At 43.7% G+C, this 23,941-nt stretch overlaps 1 protein-coding gene across 1 annotated transcript in view; it reads right to left on the bottom strand.

The window, feature by feature from the left end:
* Positions 1-23,941, bottom strand: part of LOC146785455 (calcium-activated potassium channel subunit alpha-1-like) — a 1,319,298-nt gene that overhangs the window by 209,633 nt on the left and 1,085,724 nt on the right. Inside the window, exon 28 of the mRNA XM_085633050.1 lies at positions 3,662-3,798. Coding sequence (XP_085489176.1) covers positions 3,662-3,798 — 137 coding nt within the window. The remainder of the gene's footprint in view (positions 1-3,661; positions 3,799-23,941) is intronic.

Genomic DNA, 23,941 nt, shown 5'->3' with positions numbered 1-23,941 from the left:
TGCCTATTTCTGCTAGTTTCTCACCTTTATTCTGCCTCTTTCCACTCATTTCTGACCTTTATTATACCTGTTTCTTCTTGTTTCTGACCTTTACTCTGCCTCTTTCTGTTAATTTCTCACCTTTATTTTGCCTTTTGCTGCTGGTTAAGGACCTCTATTCTGCCTCTTTCTGCTCATTTCTCACCTTTATTTTGCCTCTTTCTGCTCCTTGCTGACCTTTATTCTGCTTCTTTCTGCTCATTTCTGACCATTATTTTACCTGTTTCTGCTCGTTTCTCACCTTTATTTTTCCTCTTTCTACTCGTTGCTGACCTCTTTTGACCTCTTTCTGCTTGTTGCTGACCTCCTTTTGCCTCTTTCTGCTCGTTGTTGACCTTTATTCTCTTTTTACACATTTCTCACCTTTATTTTGCCTTTTGTTGCTGGATTATGACCACTATTCTACCTCTTTCTGCTCATTGCTCACCTTTTATTGCCTCTTTCTACTCATTCCTGGCCTCTTTTTGCCTCTTTCTGCTCATTGCTGACCTTTATACTGCCTCGTTCTGCTTGTGTCTGAGCTCTATTCTGCCCCACTGCTCGTTTCTCACCTTTATCTTGCCTCTTTCTGCTAATTGCTGACCTTTATTTTGCCTCTTGCTGCTTGTTGCTGACCGTTATTTCCCCTCTTTCTGCTTATTTCTCACCATTATTCTGTCCCTTTCTGCTTGTTTCTCACCTTTAATCTGCTTCTTTCTGCTCATTTCTCACCTTATTCTGTCTCTTTCCTCTCAATTCTCACCAGTATTTTGCCCCTTTCTTCTCATTTATGACCTGTATTTTGCCTCTTGCTGCTCTTCTATGGGATTATGGGGGAGCCTCATGGCCCTTGTGGTACCAGCCGGCTAGCCGGCATTGCTGCTGCATGGAGGGAGCGGCTGGAAAGGCAGCTCCCTCTATGCAGGAGCAATCATTTAATCTCTTTTCCTGCCTGCATGTCGGTGGGCAAGGAAAGATATGAACTTTGACTGCTACCGCCCACTGGAAGTGGAGCGTTTCCTTTAGCTTGGCGGGAGCATCAAAGCTCCCATCACGCTAAAGCAAACAGCTATGTAGCAGGAGCCAGCCCTGGTGGGTGTTGGTTCCCTGGGCCATGTATGGCTCCTGGACAGGTGTCACATGGTACCCTTCCTTTGTAGTTTATCGGCCAGCCCTGCCGAGGTGGTAGCCCCTGGAGGGGGGCCGCACAGCCCCCTCTCCCACTTTTAAAATGATATTTTGGCCCTGGGTAGGTGGCTGACCCCGTGGAGGTCCATGCAGCCTCCTGTTACACATTGTAAGGCCCAGGAAGGTGGTGCTCCATGGGGCATTAAAATACTGAAGGAAGTTGCCCTGTGCAGCTCCCTCCTTTCAGTTTTATGTAAGCCTGCATGCCCTAGAAACCTAGCCCACCCAGATGCTTCAATCTGAACACGCCTAGGAGCCTACACTTGTTTTTTTTGTAAAACAATTGCCGTAAATTTGCACCAATGTTTTTTACAACAGGTATAGTTATAGTTATGGCCGGAAAGTATAACTCATGCACCAATGTATCTATTGCTTGCGCCCCCGCAATATACAGTTTTCTCATCAATAATATTATTGCAAATGTTGATGTGGTATTATCAATGATGTCATAGATGATGTCATGACTGATGTGTGGTAATTAGCAGTGCATGGTGAGAGCGCGAGTTCTAGTTACCATAGGGCATGAGTTATAGTTTATTGACATAACTGTAACTTTAAGTGCTAACTTTCGATAGTTTTATGTGTGTAAAATCTGAACCTAACTATAATGTCCCTGTAACGTTTGGTTTTCTAGTACATTTCTAAGATTTATGTAATTCTACTTTCTAACTATAAAATCCCTGCAACCTTTGTTTTTTCAGTGAAACTCTAGGATTTTTTTATGTAAAGTAATATTTATTTACAAGACAATAAGCTGTGAGTGGCAGGAGGTTGGCTGCAGGGGTAGCCAACCCCCTGCAAGCAGACAATCCTACACTGCACATGGCCTTTGGCCATGCGCAGTAGGAAGTTGACCTCAAGGCCTGGCCTGTATCCAGGCCCTGTGGCCAAACCCCCCAAACGCAGCCAATCCATGGGTTCTGCCCAGGCCGCTTTTGCTCTCAGGGATCACATTCCCTAGGCCCTGGTGCATTTTTTAAGTGCAGGGGACATACCCTCCTCCCCGGGCCACGTTTGGCACAAGGGACCCCATCCCCCAATATCTGGCAACATATTTCAGGGAGAGGGGGCATATGGCCTCAAATACCTATTTGGGGCCCAGAACCCCGTCCCTGGGGCCCAGAACCATATTTAATGGAGAGGGGGGCATGTGGCCCTCCTTCCCAGGCCAATTGTTTTAGCCCTGGGGACCCTATCCCTTAGAGCCCAGCACATTTTGTGGGAGAGACGGGCAAGTGTATGAGTGGCTACATGGGTCTGTGAGTGGGTGTCTGAGTGTTTTTGTGGTGTCTGTGAATGGGTAAGTGAGTGGCTGTATGTGTTTGTGAGTGGCTGTGTGGGTGTGTGAGTGCATGTATGTGTGGATGTGTGGGTCTCTAAGTAGGTGTGTGAGTGGTTTTGTAGGTCTGTGAGTAGGTGTGTGAGTAGCTGTATGGGTGTGTGTGTGTGTGCTTGTGTGTGTGGGTGGGTGTGTGAGTGTGTGTGTGAGAGAGGATGTGTGAGTGGGTATGTGAGTGGCTGTATGGGTATGTGAGAGGATGTATGAGTGGTTGTGTGGGTGTGTAAGTGGGTGTGAGTAGGTGTGTGAGTGGGTATGTGAGTGGCTGTGTGGGACTGTGCGAGGGTTTGTGAGTGGTTTTGCAGGTCTGTGAGTGAGTGTGTGAGTGGTTGCGCAGGGATGTACATAGGCGTGCGAGTGTGATAGTTGGTGTGTAAGTAGGTGTGTGAGTGGATATGTAGGTCTGTGAGTGGGTGTGTCAATGGCTTTGTGGGCCTGTGAATGGATGAGTGAGTGGTTGTATGGGTATGTGAGTGGTTGTGTGGGTCTGAGAGAGAGTATATGAGTGGGTCTGTGATTGGGTGTATATGCTTTTTTGATTGGGTTCCGGAGTCGCTGATCCACCGCGGATTCACATGGGGTCCGCCTGAGTACTGCGGTGAATCTGGTGTTTAGAATGATTGAGTAAGAGGGATGTGTGAGAAAGAATGAGTAGTATGTGTGCTTTTTTATGAGACCTGCATGCAAAATTATTTTGGCTTGCTTCATGAACTGTAGAAATGTATGGTTTGCTATTTAAATGTTAATTTATCAATTATGAATTGAATAAATAAAAGATCTAAAAGAAGACAGAGTGCTCACGAGCCTTGGGCACATATTTATAATTTTTAAATGATGAATGACGAACAATATACTGAAAGTTTAGACTGGAAATATTTCTTGTATTTGATCTCCTGAGTGTGCATGGCCTTGACAACATCCCTGGGCCTATGTGCCTTCAATGACTGATACATGTGAGTCACCAGATGCCTACCAGCAATCATCTGTAAAATGGCCTCCAGTGTGCCGGCGACTGGTGGCCCATTCAAATTAGTACATGTTGAGATGAGGAAAATGCATTTTTACAATGAGCCATATAAAGCAAAAAACAGTTGTTGACATGATTTTACCACTTACGGTTGACATTAAGGAATCCATGAGAGAAGCAGAAAAGACTGATCCTGAAGCAAATAGTCGTGTTCGATAAAGTTTTCTCTTGGCGCACTCAGGATCAGCACCACACATATTCAGGAAGTGCACATTGGAGCCATGTTCTAGAGGGAAAAAAAATTCCTATTGAACATCTTTAACATCAACACTCACTAAAGCCTGACATTAATTTGACACTGGTAAGAATCATTTTAATTCCCCTGAGATCCGCTACCTCTGCCCATGTTGGCATGCCATTAAAGCACTCACAAAAAATCATAAACCAACTTTTTGTAATTCTTATCATCATTTCCTAAGGTCTGATGACACTTGGGTGCATATTTGCAGGGAGCTAATCTCGCCACAGCGTTACTTTTTTTACGCTTTTGGCGGCTTTTTTCGGAGCCATATTTACAAAGTAATGCTAGAGCTCTTTAGCGTCACTTTTCACTGCTAGTGCCTATTTTTCTTATCGCCAGATCTGCTAGCGGCAGTTTTCGGTAATGATATGCAAGGTAGGCATTCCCCCCGAAAAAGCATCACAAAACTGACGCAGCCTTAGGTACAAGGACTTTCGGAAACTGTGCTACTTTTGAAAAACAGGTGCTGAGTCCCATTTAGAGGTAGTTGTTTACTGTTAAGGAAAAGCATACATAAAAATGATGATTAGAAATTGGTATAAAAGCGGAACATACCCAAATCAGTTTTGAAAGCTAAGCTACGCTATGGATCTGCAACTATTGCTGCTCAGAGCACCAAAGAGTCACCCAGGACCACCACTACCACAGAGGTAGCACAGAAAAACGGAGCAGACATACCACCAGCAGATAACCCTCATTGACCTCAGGGAGAAGGAGGTCATTGCCCATTACAGGCTCAGGAGGGAGTATATTGTCTGCCTCCTGCACTAGATAGCACCAAGGCTACAGCCAAAATTGCAGAGCTGCACCAACATACCTCTGCAGGCTAAGCTACTGGCTGTCCTGCGCATGCTGGAGTCTGGAACTTTCCAACCCACCACAGCCTGAGGGACAAGCATATCTGAGGCATCCTTCTCAAGGTTCCACCCCTCCGTCCTGGATGCCATAAAAAGATGCACATCCCAGAACCTCTACTTCCCCAACACAGAGTAGCAATAACAGGAGAACAAGCAAGGCTTTTATGCCATTGCAGGAGTTCCCCTGTGTTGGGGGCAATGGACTGCACTCATGTGTAGCTTGTGCCTCCAGCGGCAACATCAAACACCTACCGCAACAGGAAGCACACCTATTGAAAGAACATGCAGGCAATCGTGGACCATCTGGGCCTCTTCATAAATGTCCTTGCAAAGTAAACCTGGCAGTGCTCATGACTTCTTCATCTTCCCACATTCCACCATTCATGAGTGCTTCCAGAATGGGACTTATGCAAATGGCCTACTGGTTGGTAAGTACTTGTCATGCACATGATAGACCACATTTCAGTCAATTATCTAGGAATACATTGACATATCAGTCTTGGGTTGAATGAGACAGGGCATAGAAAGCTGGTGTAGGCCTACATACTTGCGCCATAGTACATGGCATATGAGCAACACAATCCTACAAGTCACAAATGTCGAGACAGCCAATGGCACTGTGGGCCACATATTAAAGTGAACTGTGCTGATGGAGTTTTTACTATTCATGATGCTCTGGTGGAGCAGCTCCCCAAATCACATCAATTTGGCAATGCAAAGTCTGTTTGCATGACATTGCATGGCCTCATAGGTATGCAGTAAGGAAAGCCATAGCAAAGTGCAGCATTACTTGACCCCACATTAAGGATGTGTACCCTGGGCCTTGCAGTGGCATTTCCCAAGCAACACCAATGAAGATCTTACACATCCTATGTTCAGGAACCCTGGGACTGTGTGCAAATAGAGTGCCTCCCAAGGGGAGGTGAAATGAGGATGCATAATTACATGTCTCTTTGCCATGTCCAATTACTGTGTCCTGCATTCCTCATGACACATAGAAGGCAGAAATTGCTTGCAAACTCATGAACAGTTTCTGACCCAGGTCCTGTACACGCCCAACCGACCACTGAAGACCTAAAACCTGGCTCTACAGAATCATTAAAACCTACAAAAATCAAGGTGTCATTAAGAGACTATTTCAGGACATCAGTACCGACGATAGCATGGAAGAAAGTAATCAGCCCTTCGGATAAGCCGCAGGTACTGCCCCCTGCAGCCACTGAATTATTGCCACATCATATTATGGTTCTGCCTCTGATCCACGGGGCTGCTGGAGGGCCTGACAACTTGACACAAACAAGCTCTTCACTAACAACAGAATCTCTCTGCAAAGAAGCCTTAGAAGCCCAAGACGACAGCCAATCACAACAGGCATGTTTTCAACCGCTAGTTCAGCATACAGTTCAAACAGAACATGCTTCTCCCTATGTAATCACCTTCAAAGACGTTCACCTGTCAATTTTCCAACCAGCTTCAAACCCAAGTCCGTTTTCTCCATCCGCATTTAATTCTTCAATCGTATTTAAACCAGACTATCAAATAATGAGCCCTAAAGTCCAACTACCGCAGGTCATGACCTACTCACAAGCTCTCTTCAGTAATCCAGACCAGCCAGAGTCGGAAGGCTTTTTAGCTAAGGTGGTCCAAGGGGACCAAGTTGATCCAATGGTTAACCTAGAAGGGTCAAATAACAACGTAATCCACAACTCTTTAGATCCAATGGTTAACCAAGAAGGGTCGAATAACAATGTAATCCACAGCTATTTAGATTTATCGTTCTTTATCACTGAACCCAATAAGTCTGTAGTGCAGGACAGATCTCCATTGACTAACCTTAACAACCTATGGTTCCAATTATTGCAAACTTTCCAAATAACAGCAGCAGCACTAAAATACCATTTGGACAAGATGGACCTGCAGGTACACCTACTAAACACACTTGCGGTGTACACCACTGGGATCGATCAAAAACTGGAGACGCTTAATGCTCTCATCACAATAGCCCAATCCCAAACCCAACTGGTCCAATCAGTATGCGGCTGCTCTCCCATAATCGATTCCTTATCATCCCTGCCTCAATTTCTTACAGCAGTTCTAACGTAAATAAAGAAGCCCCCAGTGTCCGAGTCATCAGACCCCTCACCTCAGGCCCCGAGCCTGGCACAGGGTTCAGCTCACCCGAAAGTCCAAACCCGACCTCTTTCTCCACACTCCATGGAGCAAACGTACGGCAAATCAATCCCTATCGAACCATCCAACAATCACAACACGCATCGGCTGTCGAAACAGGAAAAGAAATGACAACGAAAAAGCCAGAACAAGCAAAAAATAGAAAATAAAACCTAAATTGTGAGTAACCCCCCATTGAGTAAATCAGAGCTTCCCGGAAAAGCACCCTCGACATTACTGTCGAAAGGAGAACAGTCAAGCCTGCAATTAACATCGAATCAGCTGGTCTCACAGACAAAAACTCTACTTCAGACTAGTCAACTGCCAGGGCCACCTCAAGTTCAGGGACACCCCCTGCAGCCATCAATCCAAGCAAAACCCGGCCTTAACCAATCACCAACAACGCAGCCAGCACTCAAAGCAGGGCAACAGGGACACGCAACAACCAAGACGCCAGTCTCAGAAGCTAGTTCCTCCCGTCTCCCTATTACAGAGGACAATAAACTGCGCATACAGTGTATAGCTACAGAATCTGGTCGTAAGAACCCCATGAATTCATCAAGCTGTCACCTGTCGGTGGCTACAAGCAAAAGTCCTTTCGCCTCATCCCTAATCACTCATCATAGTGAATCGTCCCTTCCATCGCTCGCCATACTTACATCGAAAAAACCCATCGAAGAAAATCCAAAGCAAATAACGCTGGTAACGACTTATGAGGTCTGTAAGCACTCAAGCAACTGCCAAAGTGCCAAACTGCTGCTCATTCCAGAATACATCTCCAGAGGCTCTCATGACATCCTCAATCGAGGGAATATACTAAGACTCTTTAAATCACTCACAGACCTAAGTTACCTACAATCGAGAGACATAATCGCTATTGAATTTATTCCAGCTACTGGATCCAAAACGGGTGAAGCAACACAAGTAACACTGGCATCCCCGGCAACCCGGGAACTGGTTTTGACAAAAACAGATCAATTTAAATCCTGGGGTATAACAACCACAACATCAAGCACTCCTCAATACCCCTCAATACTTGAAAACAATCAGGCCTGTACCTCTAGCTCCTCCTCGGCCCCCTTTTCAGTACTGAGGTCTGCTAGAAGCAGCTCACCGACAGTAATCCCAGAGTCTACAACTGATCAGCGAAACTTCGACGGAGTGGATTGATTATGGTTGCCAGGAGCCCTATCCAGAAATCGGACCGATTGAACCACCGTTAACCATGGTCTAATAATATGCTCCCGGAACATCAACGGATTTGGGCAGGAAAAACAATCTGCCGCCACTCTGGACTTTTTAAAAGAATATGACATCCTCCTTTTACAGGAAACATGGACAGGAGAAAGCATCCCAATAGTAGGCTACCTGGAGTTCAGGACACCCGCTACAAGACAGTCTAAGTTTGGTAGACCGAGCGGCGGCCTCTCGCTATATGCATCAACAAAATTACCCCAATGCATTAAACAGAATAAGTTTGAGGAGGATTGGCTCTCTGGAATTATGCTGGGAAGTTCACTTATGGATACTCAGTTGCTCCTCCTCAACATCTATATTTCTCGCTGCACCACTAAGAAAAAATCCAAAATGGACATCTTGATTAATATCATTTGTAACTTACTTGGCAAGTACGGCAGCACACCCAGCATCATTTCAGGAGACTTTAACACCAACCTCTACTGTAACTTTGCTGAAGACATAGGGCTGAACCCCCAAGAGTACCTTTACACTTCGCACCCCAGTCGACTCCTGCTGGAAATAAACTTTCGACATTGTGCGAATATGTGGTAAAGTAGTTAAGCAGCTTAGGATTTACTGTATTGAATGGGCACCTCCCCACTGACATCCCGCCTGCATGGATACGGTAAGATGGTCGAACCCACTAGTTTCTGGACTTCACTCTAGGGAGTAGAGAAACACTGCCTCTGATCGAGAATTATCAAATTGCACCACAAGTTGAGAGTGATCACCGGGCACAAATAATAACATTATACACCTCCACTTCACGTTATCAAGAACTTGCCCATACTCACTCAGGCAGCTATACAGAGGATCTAAAGTGGACGGACACCAGGGACGAAAAAAGTAAAGCCTTATTACATCAATCCCTAGAGTCACATACCCATGTTGTCAGTGGCTGGACTTCCCTTATAAACCAACTAGTTAATGAATTGCTACTGAGGAGGGGCCAGAGAAAACAAATCCCTCAATTCTGCATTTCAAAAGTCACAAGGAAATTAAGAATTGACAGAAACCGAGCGCTCCGATTGTCAAGAAAGAACCCTAGTAATAAAATCAACTTTATCAACTATAAAAAAGCTCAGGCAGCTTTTAGGATCTGAACACGAAGAGAAAAACAAGCGGCCTCAAATCAATTCTGGCTGAAGCTCATCTATGAAAGTAAAAATCCTAACTCGAAGCAATTTTGGTCCCTCGCAAATAGGAGCCCACAAAGTACAAGTGGTTACGGCTGTGCAAACATCAGTGGTGCCGTGTGGAGCAAGTTTTTAACACTTCACTTTGGAGACTTCACAATAAAAGATGCTGCCTTAAACCAAATCCCCCAGTCCGGTTAACTTCATGACCTCACCTCCGGGACTGGAGAGCCCAAGATGAGTTCATCCCGTAAAAACATTGTCTTAAGAACCAACACATAAGGAATCAGCTAAAAAGAACGATATAATGTTAAATACCACGGTGACATCAGATGACTTAAAAAATAAGATCTTGCGCCTTATAACGAAAGCCAGAGCTGAAGGAGCCCCAGGCCCAAATGGTCTCCCTCAGGTCATGTTTAAATCCGATGTCAACCTATGGTCAGAATACCTGACCCCTTGTTTTTCTACTGAAGACTAAACAACACCGTTCCAGAGTCTTGGCGAGGTGCAATCATTCACCCAATCTACAAAAAAGGGAAGAGCAACTAGCCTAAAAATTATCGAATGATTGCACTTCTCGACCTGGAGTCTAAGTATTATGCAAACATTCTACTGGAAGAGCTTCAGGCCTGGGCTGAAACGACCGAGCGCCTTCCTTTTAACCAGATAGGCTTTGTGGCTAACTCTGGTACTACAACCAATTTGTTAACACTAACAGTCCTGATGGAGAAAGCGACAGTCCAAAAAATCCAGCTGCACTGTTGCTTTGTAGACTTTAAAGCGGCCTTCGACCATGTGCCCAGGGGCCTGTTATGGCAGAAATTTAAATCTTGGGGCATACCCCTGCCTCTTCTACATGCAATAGTACAACTCCATACGGAAACATGTATTAGAATCAAGCTGGGTGAAGGTTTGCATGTCTCTGGGAAGATACGAACTGAAACTGGTGTCAAACAAGGTTGCGTGTTGGCCCCACTTCTTTTTTATTTGTTTATATCTAACCTATCTCCAGTACTCGATAGTGTAAATTGCCATCCTCCTCAATCAGATGGAACCCGCATCAGCAACTTGCTGTACGCTGATGATTTGGTGTTGTTAAGCCACACAAAAGTGAGTCTCCAGAGGTTATTGGACGAACTGCTTCCCTACACGACAAGAAATTGCCTAGAACTGAACTTGTCAAAAACCAAAACAATATCTTTTGGGAAGCAAAAGGGGTCAATAGAAAGGTGGTTTTTCAATGACACAAAGCTAGAACCACCCTCCAGTTATAAATATTTGGGCATCTTTTTCAACACCAGATGTACATTCATCAAGCATAAAGAAGCGTTAAAAACCAAAGCTCTGTCGTTAGAAGCTGCTGCTGCAAAACTGTCAAAACAGCTACTTGGCCCCAGCCTAACTCCCATGCTGAAAGTGATGAAGGCTAAGGTAATTAATTCTTTGACGTATGGAAACGAGATCACTAAGGGCACAACCAGTACATTAATAAACAAACTAACAACTAAAATCTTTAAACAATCTTTCCGGTTGTCAAGTTCTGCCTCGCCAGCCCAAGTTAGACGTGAACTGGGGCTACAAGATCACCATGGAGTAGAGGCAGGCACGTTTATAAAACTGTGTCATAGACTGCGCCGTGCTCGGAAGGGTTCTCTGGAGGCGTGACTATGGCAGGAAATACAAAAAAATCAGTCCAGTCAAATGTATCGGCAACTCCTGGATCGCAGTTTACAGGTACTAGGAGTAAATGATCTCTGGGAAACAAATCCCACCCCCGATGTTAAAGATCGCCATTAAAAAAACTGTTAGACTGTGGTCCTTTCACTCAGACAGGGCAATACTGTCAAAAATGAAACAGGCCTGGGCTGTAATCTCCAATTCTAAAATGGGTGTTCAGCTGCCCCACCTATCAAGCACATATGCACTTTATTGGGAGCAAACGTGATTAGCCCTGAGGATGGGTGACTGGGCCTATCTGAAGAACCTTCCCGAATGACGCCGTCTAGGTAGAAGTATGGAATGCAGGTTGTGTGGCTACCACTCTGAAGCAATGGAACTCATCGTTTGTGTATGCCCTGCATTACTCATGGCCAGACGGTCATTATTGCGGGATCAATGGATCAGGTTGGGAGTTTGATCTTGCCGCCAAGCAATAATGGCTGCTCTAAACCCTGACAACACTAACTTGAACATTGGGCTTACGAAATTTGTCCACAAAGCGTCAAAACTACTGGAAGCCACAACTGAAACCAAACCCTCCTCATCTTAGCATGGCGACCGAGTTGAAATGCTCAATAATCGAATCAAAGACTATAATATCAGAAAACCAGAGTGAGGCCTTTCAGCAGAACATTATTAGCTCAAAATGATCTCCCTAACTTTTAGTCTTTTAAAACCCACTGTTTTTAATACTTATCATCGTCATTTTTATTGTACGAATTAGTCGTGTTTTAAATTGGAAATGTTTTTTTATTTTAACCAATCAATAAAGTTACTACCCTACCCTTCATTGATTGTGTGTTTTTGGTGCTGGAATGTGTCCCTTAAAGCAAGACGTCATGTGAGAACATTAAGCTGACACACGGGCACCATGGTGCAAGGGGGAAGGTATTGGCAGTATTCACATCCATGTGATGGTGCATATGCGGACAAACCATAGATATGCTGTATGTAAGAAAAAAGGCACATTCCACCTCTTCACTTTGGAGGCAGGTCAGTGCACCCATAATACATCCATTGCTGCCCAGTGTCAACAATTGCTAAATGAGGCCCTGTGTGCAACACCTTGTAAAATCATGCATCCAAAAACACTGTTGAAGCAAGACAATCACTGTCTCTAGTTTGTGTCCTCATGTAAATTCCATGGTCATGAGGCATGAGATGTGTCACAGACCTGTGAAACTGAGAAATATTGTCATATATGAACCTCACAAGATTGTCTACCATGCTACATTATATCACTCATCATATACATACATCACATTCTAAGTGTACACTGTTTTGTTAAGCACAAACCACTTTATCATTCATCCAAGGCCCCAGACAGTAGAGCAAGATGCAGCCTCATGCACAAACTACATCTCCCATGACTGCCAACAACACAGTTATCATGGGAATAATGTGCCTGTCTCGGAGCATGCTGCACAGGTTCTGCCAGCGCATCCACAAAACCCTGGATACTGAATCATGTGGAAAATATAGCCTCCACTGTGTGGCACTGTAGTGTAGTTAGTCTGCCAGTTGCACTATACAGCGCACAATTACCACGTATCTCTAACCCCTTGTGTACTGTCATCACAGTGGACTCTCTGCACTGCCATGTGTACACTATCATGTCCCACATTGATATCCACTCACTATCCTTCCCATGGTATTACATTTTGAACAACATTGACTCCAACTTTCAATGATAAAATATGTGTGACTGCAGTAAACCACATCACCTGCTCCTGTTAAATGTTGTAAAATCAAAAAGGCATCAGTTCAGGAATGGCAATTGTAGCCAATAATAGACAAAATAAATGAATGTGAGACATCCCTCTGCTCAATTTCAATTTGACTCTCCTTACTGGTGACACATCATTACCTGCATGACATTGGCACTCACTAGTATGACAGATACTAAATGCATTACATAGGACAGCACACCTGCAGTGTCAGTCATTTCTAATTCCTACATGTGTGTATGCCAAACAATGTCATAGCATGTATTTTACAGTAGACAAGGTGTAGGAATCAATCAGGACACATACCAGAATGGACATGAATGTTGGGACATCCTTTGTCATGACTCAACTAATTGTACACCTCCTTTCCTTGCAGCAACGAAGGATACTCTCTGCTGCCGTGGGTCATGACTCCTCCCAAAAACCCACAAACGGAAGCCCAGGGGACCTACAATCATGCCCTATGCCGCACTAGGTCCATCATTGACCGGACATTTGGAGTTTTAAAATTCCGCTTCCGGAGCCTTGATATATCTGGGGGCAGATTGCTATACTCGCCACATATGGTGTGCAAAATAATATTGGTGTGCTGCATATTGCACAAAATATATGTGAGGACAAATGTGCCATGGGCTGAAGACAATGAGGAGCAGGAACTGTCATACCATGAGGAGGAGGAAGATGAGGAGCCTCATTAACTGTGCCATCAGTTGCTGCAACACGGCGGAGGGACACCATCATCAACAATTTCTTCACAGAAAAATGAGTGGTGATGCATATGATATCAAACAATGATGACACATCTAACATTGCCTGCCTATCTATATGTAAATAAATGTATGAGCACTACCACTGTGCATTTTGATTAGATAGTCACAGTAAACACCTAAACATTCACATTAGACCTGCTACTAGTAGTCACACAGATAATGTATATAGCTATGTGTAACAAACAGCAGTGAATATCATCTGGTACAAATGAAATAGTGTGCATGCCAAAAACCTGTAGCAGATAGTCCTCCATTGCCAGCCACAATTAACATGGTGTGGTAACATAAATAGCGTGTGTTTCTTTCCTGCTGCTAGTCATTTGTATGGCCTCATACTTGTGGATGATAGTAGAGGACACTCATAGTATCATGATTTTGAAGTGTTACACATAGTATGTGCTTGGGAGCACGGGCCCAAAACTACAGTCTACATATGCTACATCAAATAACTGTATCCCCATGTCAAATCCATTAGGTCATCTCATATCACACATACTACTGCTACATACTATACTTTGCCAGTGCAACAGTGTTGCATGTGAAAACCCACCTCTATGCACAAGCAACACCCCTTGGATGTAGAGCAGAGGTCTTCAATCTGTGGGGCGCGACCCCAAAGGGGGCAGTGGAGTCCCTGGCAGTAGGTCGCAGATTCCTCAGCTTCACTTGTCTCTGCAAAAAGACAGCCATCCTGGGACGACTAATTTAGACCATTATCAGCTGCTTGCCTGAATGAAAGGCGAATGTGCCTTATCAGTTCATTTGCATGTGTAAAGGATGCTTTGGAGCAGTTCTGGATCTTTGTGATGACAAGGATTTGTTTTTTTTGAGTGGAGGTGCATAGAGTTAACAACTGGGCTGGGAAGTTCTTGCTTTTAATTTTAACTGCATTTACACAGCCCTTAGAGCTCCTAAAAAGGTGTTGAAGGGACAGATTTGTAAATTTGTAAAAAACAAATTGCATTTCATATGCTCTGGCATTATTAAAATCTACATTTTAAAAGCACAATTTTTTCGTAAAACTATTTGCATGTTTTGCTGTGTTCTATCTGTGTGAAATGCAAGTATAACAAATTGACTTACTTATTCACAGTGCTTTCTGTCACAGGCTGTGACTATGCAGCACTAAAAATACACATCACTATTCTCCACTGCACCAATCAAGATTTAATTCTGTGGTTCTCTGGTTAAAAACAGACCTCTGCAGTGCATTAACGAATAGAGGTTTCATAATGTACTACTGTGCATTTCCCACTGAGCAATAACATTTTTTATTTATTTTTCATTTACGCTGCCCATCATTTTATATGTAGATACCTGATGGTGAAAGACATGAAAAAGTACAGAATATTTTGGGCTTCTTTATGAGAGGCTTACATCGCCAGAGCATCATTTTTTATGCTTCGGTGGTGCAAGCGTCACAACCATACCAATGCAAAGTCACCCTGCATGGCGTCATAAATAATGAGTAAGACATAGAAGTGCAAGTCTTTGCCTTACTCTGTGTCACGGTGTTCCATGGGCTTTGTGTGGGGTTCCCACGCAACACCCATGGATTTTGATGCTGTACCATATTTACAGAATCACTGAAACCTAGGGCAGCTCCAAAAACGGACGCCTCCCAGTGGAGGCATAACGAGGAGAAATGTTTTCATTTCTCTTCGTTTTTTCCTCATTCCATGTGTGCTACATTCTGCAGCTCACATAGGAAAAGGAAAACACCCCACAGGATTGTTTTGATGAAAGAAGGTGTCCCTTCCCATGTAAAAACAGGAAAGATTAGGGCCTGGCAAGTGGGTGCACTTGCCAGGTCGACATGGCAGTTACAAACCGCGCGCAGACACTGCAGTGGCAGGTCTGATAACCCTTTTCAGGGCTGCTTGGGTGAGTGGCACAATCAGTACTGCAGGCCCACCAGCAGCATTTGATTGAAAGGCCCTGGCACCCTCAGTGCACTTTACTAGGGACTTACTAGTAAGCCAAACATGCCAATCATGGAAACACCAATCCATAATACAATTTACAATAGGAGCACTTGCACTTTAACAGTGCACAGCAGTGAAAAAGTGCGCAAAGACACTAAACCAGCAAAAACAGAGTCAAAACTAGGAGGTCAGAAAGCAAAAAGACAGGGGACACATGCCAAAAGATGCCAGCTCTAACAGGGGCATTTATGGTTGTCGCTAGTTGTCGATGATGTGATATACCAGTTTCTAGAAAACTTTGTCAGAAGGGTGTACTTATGCCTACAAAGGTTTGACAAGGGGGTGTCGGCATCAAAATGTTGGAAGACCTCCGATGTAGAGTGTAGTTATGGTGAGATTTGTACAGTCTTACTATCAGCAAAATGTAGGAGATCATGCCAAGGAATGTATGGTGATCTACCATAGCACAATCAGCATGATTGAGGATCATGGTGCCCACAAATGATGACACTGTAACTTTCCTGTGAGGTATGGCTCTTGGATATGAATGGCAAACACTCAAACAATCAAATGGTGCCATCCATACATCCCCTTCCAGGTGGGTGCAGCCAATTGCTGCACATTTCAAAAATGTCCCCAGAGGCTGATGCCTCCACTGTAGGACACAGGGCTATTTGGCAGTAGGTTGAGCTGTCGTAGATGTGGGTGCACTCACCCATGGCAGTGGTAGTCCGTCTCATCTCTGGAGGAAGCTAATACAATGTCAGTGGGTGCTAAGACTAATTTAGCACAGAGGGAACCTTTTGTGAGGTGCGCCCTTGTGCTACCAGAGTGTTTGGGCACTATGCGCAGTATGATCCCTGAACAAGAGGAACTCACACATATGTTCACTGTCAACACACTTAGGGCCTCATTACACGTTTGGCGGTGCAAGAACAGCTCAGTTCACAACCACCCTGCACCCGCACCAAACTCAAAAGCTTCTCACCCGGCAGACTACAATACAAATCATTGTCTGGCGGGTGGGAAGGGTCGCGGTCCCGAGAAAGTGTAGTAAAAAGGCTCAATGACCCTTTAAGACTGCCTCGCCGTGGGACCATCACAGTGTGTTCCAGCACAGCATGGATTGTAAAGTACAACCTGCATTCCCCTACCTGCATGGGGTAAGGGGGACACTGTAGGGCCCCCTTTGTTTCCCCACCACCAGCTTTTTCATGGCCGTGCTGACCACCATGTAAGGCTGGCGGTCGGGCAACTCAAAATATGCTTGGCAGTGCCGCAGCAGCACCACCAGCATATTCTGAGCCCCTAGTAGCTGTGTCACCACAAGAGACCACCAGTGCGGCTGTGGCTGGACCACCACAGCCACGCCCCAGTGACCACCAGACACACATTAAGGCCCATAGTTAACACATGGAAAGACTGTAAACAGGTCAATTCCACTATTCACACCAAAAACTGTAATCTCTGTACATTATTACATGCATTGCACATCCCACTACTCTAATTTTTAACCTATTGCATAAACAAAAATTATGCATGACCATTAAGTGTGATTTTTCCAGCTACTGTGTCAGCCAAAAATGCCGCTTCCCATCCGATGTGTACAAAAAAAAAAAAATCTGTGCCTTGTAAGGACTTGTGTGAAATTAACACATTGACTGGTAGCGGGAATTTTTTTTTTTACTCTTTGGCTGAAAATGTGACGCATCCACCCTGGAAGTGAAGTAATAAAGGGAAGTGATGTAATGGATCCTGCATGCTGCAAACCATGAACTGTGAAGTTACTTTCATTTTCACTTTAAGTCACAATATTCCTGTCTGATCTTGGGAGTGTTTGTGTTTTGGTTGTTCTGGTTTTGGTGTGGCTGCTGTCCCTGTCGTGTCCCTCAAGTTCTTGTTGTGCTTATTGTTGTATATTGTTGTGCATGGTCCTGTGTGCTGTCAGGTGTTCGACTTCTGGGGTATTTTTGTTATAGGGGCAGTAGTGGGTTTAAGGGTGTTATTATTTGGCTGGGATGAGTGCTGGGGAAGAGTCGGTCTTGCCCCATGACTGAGCAGGAGTTCAGAAGCTTCCTGTGGTTGGTCAGACATTACCTCCCTACCATGGTAGCCAGTGAGGGACGTGTCATGCAGGGCTACCCCATGAAGGTCTGCGAGCAATCCTGGGAGAGTGTACGCCTTCAGATGCAGAGAATGTTCTTAGTGGACCGCGACACACACCAGCTAAAACATCGCTGGTCTGATGTGGTCGCCAGGGAGTCTGACCTCCTGGATTATGTTAGCATAGAAGTTGGTGGAGAAACTGGTAAGTACACATGATTTGTCTGCTATTTTATGTGTCTCATGTACCTATTGAGGATTTATGGTACCATTAATTATGGCTCACATTAATTTTGGCTCAAATTAGCCAGGCCCCCAAGCAAAACGGGGAAATGCTGTGGCTATAGTGCTGGCACAATCTGTTCACCAGTGCTATCTGTGACACTGAGTGGGCCACACAAGTATTCATGTCCCTGTAGGTAATGCAAATGCATCCCAGGGAAGCATTGAGCTGATGTACATACATATAGCCCATCCAGACAACTCATATGATGACAGACCAAGTGGTGTAGATCTGCTCCAGAGGTGCATATTTCACAACAGACATTTGTCAGGGACAGTTGTGATGGGCCATTGCAGAGCATACGTTTCACATAAAGGGGAATATTTACGAGTCCCTGCACTGCTGGGATGTCACTTCTTACATTGTCAAAAGTGATGCACTGGCCATGCAAAGGATTTGTAAATAAGGCCCATAGTGATGTGCTGATGATCCTCTTTGTCATACCTCCCCTGGATTGTCAAGCATTAATGAGGTCTGCTATGGCTTACACTGATTAGCTAACCTCTGAATGTTGCAAAACACATATCACAGGTCTTGAACAGCATTTCTTACATAAAAAGTATGGCTCCTTGATGTCCACTATAGCTACGCCTTGCTTTGCGCTGGCTTGCCTGACTGCATATCTCTGACTGCATAGCAAATCCCACATGCTGCCTTTGCCTGGACTCATGGGGGAGTTTTTGTGCCCAGAGCCACTGGAGCTGTCCTTACAGATGAGACTCACATAGCACATGCCTCTAGTATGAGAGACCCAATGTATCTCAGATGGGAGCCCACTAACATGGTACTGTATCCAAGGAATGCTAGCCTAAATATGATACATCTCTACCTTTCCCATACGTGTTATTGTTCAATTATGCTATTTCAAACTTAGGGATGCATGGAACATGTGTAAACAATATTATGCACTCAGCAGCACTGACAGATACAGAACTCACCTGAGGGAACAAGTATTCATGAATTGAGATCTACATAATTGACTCATTTGCTACTGTCAGAATTAAAGAGGGACTGGGTATTGCAATACCTTGCTAAGTATGGTATGTGATTTATGTAGGTGCAGAGAATCAGAAGTAAGCTACCATAGTGAAATTTAGTAGTGATGAGGGTTATGACCTGGTCCTGCAAATTGACCAACAGGTGCATGTTTTGTCTCTTCACATGTATGTACACTTCAGATGGGCTTACCAATGTGTATCATTCAGGCTTGTCAACTGTGTCTTTTTATTACTTACAACCTGAAGGTTAAATATCCAGTAGCTATACATATGTACTTAGCTGCTGTTGCATATCAAATATGTGTACTAAGTTTACTGGTGGGTTTTCCATGTTATGTTTTTTTTTTTTTTTACAGAGTTTTATATAGCGTGAACTAGACCCAAATCGGCTATCACAATGCTTTACATGAGCACCAGTTTCGTTACAGAAGGACACATTCATTTTTGTTAGGCACAGGGAGATTAATTGATTTGCCCAGAATCACAGGATGTTGGAGCATCAAACCCGGTTCCCCAGCTTCGAGGTTGACCGCTCAAGCCGTAAGGCTACATCCTCTCCCCCTCTACCCCTCTTGTAGATGGACCCTCATTATACATACATGGTGAGATGGATAACTTCAAGGACTCCAACTTCACAGGTGAGAGCCTACATCAATGCTAATTGTGTAGTGCAAGGTTTGAGTGTGATGTCAGATGCTGTGTGACTTGACATATTCAATGTGCATCCCTATCACAATTAAACTTTTGTTCGAAGATAAATAGGTCAGGAAAAGTGGATGTCAAGTATTGCATGTCTATTAGCCTCTGACTACTGTCAAGGAGAACACATTGCCAAATCTAAGATGGACCACATGGTATAGGCTTAACAGGGGAGTCATGGTCACAGTGGCAGACTATGTGAATATATGTGGCTGTAGATACACATCTAAACATGACCATGATTGTGAAGAATTAGGAATGCATGTCAGTTGCACATGCTATGATGGTGAGAGCATGTAATTAGTGGTGGATTGGTCAACCATGGACTTACAACAGTTCAGATAGGAGAGGTTTCATATGTCGTTGTGTGATGTGATTCAGCGTCCATTGTTACATGTTATACCTGCCAAGTGTTCAGTATAGTTAGCAATGTTTCCTGATATTGATTCTTGGCATATCAGTTACACTACGTTGTGAGACAATACATGTACATTTCAGACATTGCACATCTTGCTGTAACAAATCAATATGGCATAAAGGCCATTGCAGGATGCAGAAGGCACACTAATGCACAGTAAAGGTAACATGTGCACCATTCCATGGGTACCAAAGAGCATTGTTCCCAGGCATATTAAGTACTGACATGGTCATAGCTAGATGTGCCATGGTGTTGCAATTGCATTGTGCAATAGTTTTCCTGCCTTTGTAATTAGGGCTTAGTACATCTGGTATGATGATATCATAGATAATAGGAATGTGTATGGTCTTTCTAAGCTGCAAGATGAATTTAGGCTGTAGGGGCTGATACCTTAGATGCTATGTAAATAATGTTGTTTAATGATGTTGATGCGTGTTCCTTTCACCCTTTGACAGGCACTTATCCTTATTGCTTCAACAGACAACAAGACCCCAGAGCAACTGAGACAGCATAACAAAAGCAAGGAGTGCTACCACCACCTCAGATGAATTGCTAAGGCACACATGTCCATGAAGAAATGTTAGGTAGAGGAAAAGGCTAAGGGCAAGTGGTGAAGCTTTCCGCTCGTACCACCAACACTTAACAAGGGGAGCTCTGGCAGAAATGGACACTCCAGCAAAGGTACCTCCACGCCACCAGTACCTTCACCAGCGGACCATCACAAACATGTGGACCCACATCTCAGGCCACAAGAAGGCCTAGTTGTTTTAACTGGACATGAAGAAGAACATAACAGATTTGAAGTTGTGTGTGACTGTTTTGGAGAACACCCCTCAATGAGATCAAGCAGGCAGAGGGAAGCCCCAACCCCATAGCCACAGGGAGCCTTTCTACCCTTCCCCCTGAATATAGTTCTAATGTCTTTCATAATGGTTTGATAGCTTAGTTTAGGTAAGTTAGTGTAGTGATAGTTTAGGCATAGTGGTTCTGGGGGTTTTGTAGGGGTCAGATAGAATTTTAGTGGGTAGACTTACTTTTTGCTTGTTTGAGTGGGGGTTGATATGTTTTATATGTATAAAAAAACAAAAAATCTAAAATAAAAAAATTATATATACATATGTTTGCACATGGGTCTGTGGAAAGAACAGGTCCTCAGGACCACCTTTGAAGAAATAATGTCAAACAATGTAAAAAGGTGGCTTAGGTACATAGATGATTTGCTAATAATATGGAAAGGCACAGAGAAGGCGGCCCTCCATGTTATTGAGCAAATAAATGCCAACAATCTTAATCTCAGATTTACTAGCCAGATCAGTAATGTATCAATTTGTTTTTTGGATGTGGAGATTTTCATTCAGAATGATCAGTACATACTAAGCTTTATCAAAAATCCACAGCTGGTAATACTTTGTTACATGCGACTAGTCACCACCCTTATGGAGAAATGCTGCGGATAAGGAGAATATGTAGTTCGGATTCTGATTGCCTATCAGCACAGAAAGAATGCAAAGAAATATTTCTCAGGAGAGGCTACTCATTGGATGTAATCGATAAAGCCATGATACGAGCGAATGCACATGGTAGAACACAGGCATTGATCTGTAAAACTAGCAATGTCTCAAACCAAGTATCAGAGGCAATACAACCATCTAATCTAGACTAATACTCACCTACAATACCCAAAACAAAATCATCCTTAGGATGATTAACAAAAATTGGGCATTGGTAAAAAATGGCCCAGTCTTAGGTGGTAGATTAAAAAGGTCCCCTAATATTACATTCTGAAAATCTCGATCTAAGAGCGATATGTTAGTCAAGAGTAGCCCTGAGGTTAGAAACAACCTGGCTTAACACGAGCAAAGGATTCATTAAATCTGCTCTTTGTAAACCTTGTAAACACGGTGTTAACAAGACTGAATAAATCACGCCTTTCAATAGCAAACCTGTCCACATCACCAAGAAATTGACATGCAAAACCGAGTTTGCCGTTTATGTGCTGGAGTGTCCTTGTGGCCTGCGATACGTAGGCAGCACCAAGCTACAGGTCCACAAGCAGATTCTCCAGCACATAAGGGCAGTAAACAATGGGGACACAACATATCCGGTTGCTAGATATTTTGCAGAGAAAAATCATTGGAGCTCAAATATTTTGTTGTGGACTCGGTCCCTCCATTAAGAAGAGGAGGTGACCGTGAGGCTATAATACACAAACTAGAGACCAAATACATTCTGGAGCTGGATTGTAAGACTCCGAATGGTTTGAATTCTAGTGAAGATTTTTTTACATATTTATGAAGTTAAGGGTTTGCTCAAACTGCTTAAATCTTGTCACTGCCTCATTATTGTTTTTAATCATTCAAGTTGTTTTTCACATTTTGCACAAATTTCCACATGTGAATCGACGGGTTCATTGCTTGACACTTTAATTTGCACCAGCACTTTATCGTAGACATAGAATGATCATTTCAATGCCCACTTTGGCTATATTAGGAAGTATTCACAATTGCTTAATTTTAGCATCATGGTGCACATAAATTAGAACCATGTTGGATTGATAATACGCTTTTAAATATGATAAAGTTTACATTTGTTTTACTTTTTATAGGAATTTTTAACAAGTGAGTTCCTAAACAGCAAGCATTTGCAGTTTTTTTAATGAGCGTTATTTGTATGTATTTAATATTTATTAATTTATGTACATATTTATTGATATACAATTTGCTCATTTTGCACCGTTGAAGATTTGCCAAAGACAATTCACAATTTTGTGAATTGATATAGCCATTGAGAAAGAAACTGTCAGAATTTTCTTTATGTCTATCAATTCTATAGTCACAATTAGTAGCACCGTCACTTTAAAAGGTTACGCATGCTCCCTTAATGTGTCATGTGATCAAGGCCCCGCGAGGGCTGAAACGCGTCATGGCTGAGGTGCACAGGATGAAAAGAAATTAATTGCACCATACCCGGGTTTGCTTTATCTCTTCCTGACTAAGAAGGTTTCAAGAGATGTTTCATCGATATATATATATATATTATTTCAAAGCACCCTCGATTCGAAAACGCACTCGAATCCAGCTCATTATCGGCTCTGCAGCATCTCTTCAATTGGAGTCAAAGCAGCCTTACGCGTTTCGGGGCTCATTCCCCTTGTTCACAGGCATCCATGCAGAGGTACAGCATTCTTGCGTTTAAATAGGCGCGCTCTTTAACATGCAACTTGATTCTTTCACTTGCGCTGCATGCTGGGATAGGAAGTCCTTTAATCAAACGTTAGAACTTTTAATTAAAGCGCCCATACATTGTAATCACCTTAGTAGGTCTGTTTCCTTCCACACAGTCTTTCATTTTAAAACACCCTCTAGTGGGCCTCCAACATGAAGGATGATGTTATTTCACGCCAGCTGGTTTCCCAATGGAGACTGTCGAGCCGTTCCTTTGTCTCCGTGGCCCCCAGACATCAGGGGTGGTGCGATTTCACGGCCGGATGACCGCATGACTATTTTATTTCAAAGCACCCTCGATTCGAAAACGCACTCGAATCCAGCTCATTATCGGCTCTGCAGCATCTCTTCATTTGGAGTCAAAGCAGCCTTACGCATTTCGGGGCTCATTCCCCTTGTTCACAGGCATCCATGCAGAGATACAGCATTCTTGCGTTTAAATAGGCGCGCTCTTTAACATGCAACTTGATTCTTTCACTTGCGCTGCATGCTGGGATAGGAAGTCCTTTAATCAAACGTTAGTACTTTTAATTAAAGCGCCCATACATTTTAATCACCTTAGTAGGTCTGTTTCCTTCCACACAGTCTTTCATTTTAAAACACCCTGGGCGCTTTAATTAAAAGTACTAACGTTTGATTAAAGGACTTCCTATCCCAGCATGCAGCGCAAGTGAAAGAATCAAGTTGCATGTTAAAGAGCGCGCCTATTTAAACGCAAGAATGCTGTACCTCTGCATGGATGCCTGTGAACAAGGGGAATGAGCCCCGAAACGCGTAAGGCTGCTTTGACTCCAAATGAAGAGATGCTGCAGAGCCGATAATGAGCTGGATTCGAGTGCGTTTTCGAATCGAGGGTGC

The sequence above is a fragment of the Triturus cristatus genome, chromosome 11 (assembly GCF_964204655.1).
Source record: "Triturus cristatus chromosome 11, aTriCri1.1, whole genome shotgun sequence".
Lineage (NCBI taxonomy): Eukaryota > Metazoa > Chordata > Amphibia > Caudata > Salamandridae > Triturus > Triturus cristatus.
Note: the sequence above shows the minus strand (reverse complement) of the source record. Positions and strands in the feature narration are given on the sequence as shown.